Source organism: Octodon degus, unplaced genomic scaffold, assembly GCF_000260255.1.
Source record: "Octodon degus isolate 3935 unplaced genomic scaffold, OctDeg1.0 scaffold00221, whole genome shotgun sequence".
Taxonomy (NCBI): domain Eukaryota; kingdom Metazoa; phylum Chordata; class Mammalia; order Rodentia; family Octodontidae; genus Octodon; species Octodon degus.
In genome coordinates, this window is record NW_004524797.1 from 318,389 (window position 1) to 326,352 (window position 7,964).

The 7,964-nt window shown below is 41.4% G+C and overlaps 1 protein-coding gene across 2 annotated transcripts in view; it reads left to right on the forward strand.

Annotated features, from left to right (window-relative positions):
• Positions 1-7,843, forward strand: part of Tdrd7 (tudor domain containing 7) — a 64,690-nt gene extending 56,847 nt beyond the window's left edge. For both annotated transcript variants that reach the window (XM_004645212.2, XM_023705471.1), the window contains exons 16-17: positions 1,632-1,792; positions 7,394-7,843. In XM_004645212.2, coding sequence (XP_004645269.1) covers positions 1,632-1,792; positions 7,394-7,623 — 391 coding nt within the window. In that variant the 3' untranslated portion in view covers positions 7,624-7,843. The remainder of the gene's footprint in view (positions 1-1,631; positions 1,793-7,393) is intronic.
• The last annotated feature ends 121 nt before the right edge of the window (positions 7,844-7,964 follow it).

Consider the following 7,964-nt stretch of genomic DNA (forward strand, 5'->3'; position numbering starts at 1 on the left):
TGAACTGCAGGCAATACCTTGCACTGAAGTCGGTAATCTAGTCAAAACTGAAGCCTTTATGTAAGCTACTAGTTTTGAAAATCAAAACATAAAAAAAAAATCAACATACTATTTTCCTGAAACTTTCTCCTCACTGCTCTGTACTTACGGACTAAGAGAGAAGCCACCATCATTTTGCTCTGTGAAATTTAAAGACAATACTATTGGTGGTAACCAAACTTACTCATCTTTCCTTGAACTTATACAGATCAGCAACCTTTATCAAACTGGCATGTCTACATATGGAATGTCCTCTCCAATTTGGTTTGAATTTCATATTATACAAAGTTATTGGGCACTTTTTATATAATATTAATGCAAATGAATAAAAATTAACCATTACACAAGATAAGCTCAGAAAGGTTAAATAAAGAGCCTTGGGTAAGACAACTGGAAAATGGTCCAGGTGGGACTCTAGCTCAGGCCTGCTTGGCGCCCAAAGCCGAGCTCCTTGTGCACCCTTTCCATGTCTCAGTTTTGTTTGGAACTCATGCAGTTCTCTGTATTTTTGAGTCTTTCTGAAGATTTCAGGAGTTCTTTCAAAATTGCTCCAGTCACACAACAGTATTTAAAGATGTACCCTTTGTTCACCTTAGGGCAGACCCGTCCTCCTCTAGTGTTTGCTGGCCATCCCTGCTAGCAGTATGTTACAGTAAGGAGTGTGCTCTTCTGCCGGGCTTGTGGCTGATAAACCTGTTCAGAGAATAGCTGGGCCTGCTAAGGAGGCCAGCTCACGCCATTCGGGTGCCAAGACCACAGCCTTCCTTTCCATAAGATAATCATCCTTTTTAATCACGTGATTGAAACTAGGATTTTAAAGTGACCTTTCATATATTAAGCTTCTAGTCTGGATTTTTCTCTCTTTTTTTTATGCTATCAGTGTAGACCTAAGTTAGAGAAAAAATACATTCCTTGATTGAGCTCTAGCCCGGAAACAAGGCGCCTCTTTTTCCTCCACATACTCTCACCTATTCCAAGTTCTTTATCATAGGTGATAGGTGGGATTTTGTTTTGGTTTAATGTTTAATTTCCTCATTCAGCATAACTAAAACTAAACTTTTCATTCAAAACTTTTAATTTCTCAGCCTCCCATCTTATTCTGAGTTTCCATCTCGGTACAGTCTCCCTCCTAACATTACTGGAGTATTTGCCTCCAGCCACTGCACCCGTGAGCCCCTTGGGCTTTTATCTGTAGCACTTCTTGAGCTCCAGCTCACATGTCGTTTTCCATCTTCCGGACGTGGACCAAGTACCAGACACGTGGCTCTCCACTGTCCCCGAAGGCTGAAAGCCCTCCTTGGCCTTGTGCTAATCATCCACCATGGCATCTGTTTCATTCTGCATAGGGGTGGTTGGTAATTGATGTGTCAGGGTCCTCCCCCAGCTCTGTAAGACCACCAAGAGATCAATCAGTATCTGCACTGCCTTCATAAAAGATGAAAGAAAAGCTTTATTGGACAGATTCAAAACTTCTATGACAGCCTAGTTTTGTATTTCGGTATTTTGGCGTTAATTTCCTATCATAGTTTTATGTTAACCTTAAAGCAGCTGCTGACTTTGTGTGTTTTCTCCTTTAATCCAATGCATGCTAGGTGGCACAGGGTACTTTTAAAAGGAATCCTGACCAACGGGCTTGTCTCTGTGTATGAACTGGACTACGGCAAGCACGAGTTAATCAACGCAAGGCAAGTCCAGCCCCTAGTGAACATATTCCGAAAGCTGCCATTCCAAGCACTCACAGCTCAGCTTGCAGGTAATTTCCATGGAATCTGCATTTACGCTGCAGTTTACAATGTCATTTTGTCCTGGATCCTGAATAAGCATGGAATAATTGGCCCACTGAAGAGTTGTTGTTCTTATTTTTTAATACTAACAACATCTTGGCTGTAATGGAAATTATTTTAATGATCTTGTACTACCATGTAATACCATTCTGTCTGCTATTTCTCTTTTTCCTACTCTTCTGCCTCTGGTTTCATGAGAGCATGAGTATATTTCTAAAGCTACAATCCTAATACAGGTGTTATATGGCATTTGCTTTTCCTCACTCAGCATTTTTCCCTATTTGAGGGCCATTTCTATGGTTTTGTAATCATTAGACCCCCCTCAGTGTGGTGCCTCATAGTGCTAAGACTGTATTCTGTCACTGAGCTAGTCCCCTCACCACTGCTAATTATTTTTAATAGATATAGAATATTTCATCAAATCGGTAGTTCCCTATAATTGAACAATTAGATTGCTTACAGCTTTTAATATCAAGAGATCCTGCCAATAAACTAATAAACAAAGAATAGTAAAAATAACCAATAGAAAAAGAATATTTCATTATTATATGGCACAGAGTTGTGCATCTTCACAGTGAGTACAAAACATTTGTGGGCCCTTTTCATGGCCAAGTCAGTTTCTAGTTTTATCACAGGTGACGGCATGCAAGTGTGCATTCTACCACATGCACACCAATCTTTTCACTATTATTAGAATTTGAGAAGCTGGCATTGAGGACCTGTCTTGGTGGCAGGACACTGGGGCCCTGAGCTGTAATCTTCAGCCCTGAAAAAAATACAGTTGAAATTGGGAGAGCTGCGTTAGTAGCTGTGCCGTGATGCCTGTGTGCAGTGCTTTCCATCAAGTTTTCCTTTGACATTTAGTGAAAGCAGCATAGATGCTGGTGGCCGCCCTAATGGGCTCCTGCCATTAGGTAGCTCAGTGTTGGATAAAGCTCAACTCAGGGGTTATGTGTGTCAGTCCCAGGCAAGGAGGCCAGGAGAGCTAAGGAATGCAGATTCCCACATCGCCTGATTGCTCTGTCTGCTGCACTGGCGCATGTAATATCGTGAGCACAGGGGTCCACCCTGGTCCCTGCGGTCCTCAGCCCCACGAGCACATACGTGCCACACACTAGAAGCCATTTGATCTTGGCAATGAAAGAAATGTTGTATATAGATTCTCCTTTGATTTATTGATCAGCTTTTATTAGAGGTTATATTGTCTTACTTTGAAAGACTTGCCCTTTTCTCTGTGTCTCTATTATAATTCAAAGGAAATTCTCATGGTGATTGGATATAAAGCAAAATTGGCACTTTGCCCATGATGACCGCCTTTTAGATTGCTTTGGATTCAAACCTCTAGGTAGTTTCTTCAGATTTAATGGTCACCTTTTTTATTTTTTACTTTAATGTTCAAGTCTTACTAGCAACACATTCTGTCACATGTGAGCACCACACTTTCCAGGCAGGAGTCTCCACAAGAAGTGCATGCTGGCAGCCTCATCTGTGTCGTTAGCGTGATGGCTGCTTGTGCCTGCCCTGTGCTGGGCACTCTGCCACCCACCTGGGAGCTTTCTTCTTGTCTGATATACATGATCAGTGCTGTAAATTTCTTTAATCACTACTTTCGTTTCATCAAATTTTAATGCTTTTTTTATTTTTTTTAGCTTAAAATATTTTTTGCATTCTCGTTTATAACTTTATTTTTTGAGTTTTTATTTTTATTGGTATATGTTTCCAATACCTAGCCACCATATTCTCTAAGGGGCGCTGTGTGCATGGCACGTCTTATTTCATTTTTTCAACTCCCTTCTCTCTCCTCATAACTCCATCTCTTAATCTCCTACTCATATGAGAAAGCTGTACCTCACTGCTTTTCATTTCCTTTATTTCTCTTTCTTTATATTTTGGGTTTCTAGTATAAGAGAAACCACGCAGTACTTAAGGTTTTGTGTTTGCTATTTCACGCCACGTTATAGTCTCCGGGAGCATCCGTTTTCCCACTAATGCTTCCATTTTCAGTCTTTTTGTGTTTTGTTTTTTAGCTTTAGAAATTTGTGTTGAGACATTCTCAAGATCAGAGGCCTTTTCTTGGCCACATGTAGTCTACTAATGAGCCCACCCAGGTATTCTTTTGTATTGCAGTATTTTTGCTTTCTAACATTTATTTTTTTATTATTTATACTTAAAATGTCCAAGTGTGGGAGGTGGGGTATACATCTGGTAATGTCAGCACTCTGGGAGGCTGAAACAAGAGGATCACAGGTTTGAACCCAGCCTAAGAAATTTAAGAACTTATCAAGATCTTGTCTCAAAAAAGGGCTGGGAATGTAGCTCAGTTTGAAGGGGCCCTGGGTTCAATACCCAGAACTGGAAAAAAAAAATGTCCATCTTTCTGTTTATATTATCCATCTTTCTTTTTTGGTGGGACTATGGGATGAACCTAGGATCTCTAACCTGTTAACCAAGTGCTACATCACTGGACTACTTCCACAGCTCCTACGTGCTGCCTACTTCCTCCATGAAAGGCCTCAGCATATTAATCATAGTTTTCTTAAATTCCTGCCATATCTGGCTGTGATTCTGATGCTTGTTCAGGCTCTTCAAACTGTGCTTTTTCTCTTTAGTATCACCTGCAGTGTTCTGCTGTAGGGTGTATGTGATGTACAGCTTGGGAGGGGGTGACACACAGAAAGCGCTTTAGAATTGCAGTGTGAGGTGGCAGGGGACAGAGGTCTCTAACCTCACAGTGAGATCTGAGTTTGCTGCCAGCCTGCACCCCTCATCTCAGGGCCCACCTTTAGGTGGGGTGAGATGGCTAGGGAGGAGAGGAGCTGGGCATTTCCCTTCACCCTGCTGGGTGAGGCCCTGATGACATCTCAGTGGGCCAGGCTTTGATAGAATCCTTTCTCCTAAAGGTAGGGCTCCTTAACACAGAACTCTGGTGCATTTTACAATGTTCCTTTCCTGTCCCTTCCTGGAAGCAGAGGGGATTTTTCTCTTATTGTTCCTGTGAGGACCTAGAGGCAGTGGTCTTGGAAGGAACACCCATGAAAGTGTGGGGGTGAGAGTACATAACTGGGTCCTACTGGAACTTTTTTTTTTTTTTAATGTGTTTAGTACAGGATCTATAGGGTCTTACTACACAGATCAGACTTGTAGTGATTCTCCTCTTTGCAGCCTCCCAAGCACCTACTGGAACTTTTTAACACTCAGCTTGTCTGTGCAGGCCTCCAGCGTTTTGCCAGTTATAGTCCAGGTTTTCCTGCACTCCTCTGAAGTTCCTGGTCATTGAGCTCTGCTCCAGTAAATTGTGACCTACTGTATCTGTCTGTCCGTCATCGAGTGTTTAGGCAGAATTTTGCCCTGTAACCTCATCTTTCACTTTCCCAGATTTTTGTCATTAGGATAAAATGACGACTTCTTACATCTTTAAGTCCTAGTAGCCACTTCACTGCACTGAGTTGTCCCCTTCTGGGAGGCTTGGGTACCACATACTCTCCAGATCACAAACAGAAGCTCAAAATTAAGTATCTTGCCCCACAGCCTGCTTCTCCAGTGCACCCTTAATTGTCTGCTTCCTTCTCAGAAGGAACAGTATAGTTTGGAAGTCAGAGGACCTGGATTCAAGTCTCTTCCTACTCACCCATCCCTGTAATTATTTATAAAATAGCCAACCAATCCCTGTCTTCCCTGTGTGTCTGAACTAATAGGTGGACCAGCTGAGAGAATGAATATGAAATCCCTTTGTGGACTGAGCAGGTAGCACAGTCATATGCCTGTTTCTCAGTGTACCTATATCTGGAAATAAGGTCTTGCGGGTGAGTCTCCCCTTAGCGTAGTTCCCTTTCTAGGCTCCCTTTTGCCACACCTTTGCACCAGCTGGATTGTCAGTCACAGAGGCTCTCAGAGTACAAGGAGAAGAAATGTCCAAGAGTGTGTATGGTACAGAATGTTTCCTTGTTGCTCCAGGATAGCCATTCACTAGACAGAGGAGTGGAAGGCAGGGAGTTTCATGGGAATCCTCTGTTGTGCTATACCCACTGGAGTCATCACTTTGGTAAGCTTGGTTCTCATCCAGCCAAGCCCTAGGAAATTTGAGAATATCCCTCAAGCTTAAGAACTCCATTTAAGTGAGTTCATCCAATTACATTGGAAGGCTCAATGTACAATATGTCCTCGGGGGATAAAGCAGAATACTGTAAGGATTCTTCAGGGGCCTTGGAATGAGCCTTCATGTACTCACAAGTGGGGTCACTCCCAAGGTTGCTGCTTCATTGCCTGTGGCGTTTATGTGGACGTCCTTAGTAGCTGTGCAGTGTGACTTCACATTTAATGCCCTGAATCAGAGACGTACTGGAGCTACTGTGGGTCATCTCTCACCTTGCTGACTAGATTCTAGAGGGGTTATTGTATTACTTATTAAATATATGACTTAAGAACTGTCAAGGCTACTGCAGATAAAATGAGATGTATGGGCATCTCTTACAAGAAATTCTTAGTAATTGAAGATTTTACCCCTCTTACTCTGTAGATGGCAAATCTTTTAAAACTACATGTAAGACTCTCAGACCGTCATTCCTTTAGCATAACTGATAGTTTGTCTAATCTAGTATATGTGGACTTAGTAAAATATTTTTATCTCTATTTTGTTTTAAGTTCATATTTAGAATTCTCTGAATTGACTTCTCATGTAAGAGTCATAGGAATTTAGAGATTCATGAAGCTGAAATTCATCTGGTTCAACTAGTTTCTGTTACGTTAGGTAAACTGAGGACCAAGAGATCAGCTGATGAGCTCGCGATCACCCCACCTGACAGAGCTGGGGGAAGAGAATAGTAACTGAGTCTCCTGGCCTTGAATTCAGTGCCCCTTACATGACACTCTGTAAATTTGCTTTAAAATGACACTCTAAATAGATCATATAGCAATTCTTTTTTTAAACTATATTTAGCCCATCAGGGAAAAAACTTTAAGAGAAGTGCCACTAATATTATTGATATTCTCAATTATTAGTTTATGAATACCTTAAGTATGAGAAATAGGAGTAGCCATTATTACCTCATTTAAGAATGAGGTAATATAGTGCCGGCCAAATAGCTCAGCAGACTAAAGCACCTACAAGCAGGCACAGGGGCCTAGGGTTCAATCCCCAGACCTGATGTGCTGGCCCCACCCCGAGGGTGCACTGAGATAGTGATTGAGACTGGGAGTGGTGGCATGCCTGTAATCCCAGCTCTTGGGAGGCTGTAAACAGGCAAATCACTAGGAGTCCGAGTCCGAACTAGTAGTGAGACCCTGAACACCCTGTAGACCCTTTCCTAAAACACAAAATAAATAAATAATAAAAAATAAAGAATGAGGTACTACAACATCAAATCTCAAATGAAACTTACATTGGGAGGTAAAGGCTTACAGAAGCCACTGCACTCAAGAGTAGAAAAAGGACAATCTAGATGGCTGTGTGATGGCTCAGTAGCTGTTTTGCACCTTAGTAGCAGTTCTAACCCGGGATGCTTATGCTACTTTAGAATTAATAGTTTACATTAAACTGATCTGAGAAAGGCATTTCACTCTCTCTCTCCTAGGAGTGAAGTGCAGCCAGTGGTCCGAAGAGGCTTCGATGGTGTTTCGAAATCATGTGGAGAAGAAACCTCTGGTGGCACTGATACAAGAAGTTATTGAAAATCCTAACCCTTGGGACCGAAAAGTAGTGGTCTATCTGGTGGACACATCGCTGCCAGACACTGATACCTGGATTCATGACTTCATGTCACAGTATCCATTAGAGTCTTCAAAAGCTAATTATTGCTTCTGAGACCTCCACCACTAATTCAGACTTATTTAAGCAATAACAAATGCAGTAGGCTTTAAAACATCTCATTTCTGCTAGATGGCTCTGACTGTTGTGGGACATTGAACATGCCAGTGTTTAATGAGAAATAGTTAACAAGTTTTGTTTTGACAGAGTTGGCTTTTCAAAGAAAATTGTACTTGAATTATTACTATACTATTAGAATAAAAAAAGTTTATCAATATAAAAACTGGCTTTGTGTAATGAAGACATTATAATCTTAAGACGAAAGTTTCCTTCTCTATTGATGTTGTCTTCCTTGCAGTGCTGCATTGTTTTCCAGTTAAATTGAGAATTTTATGACT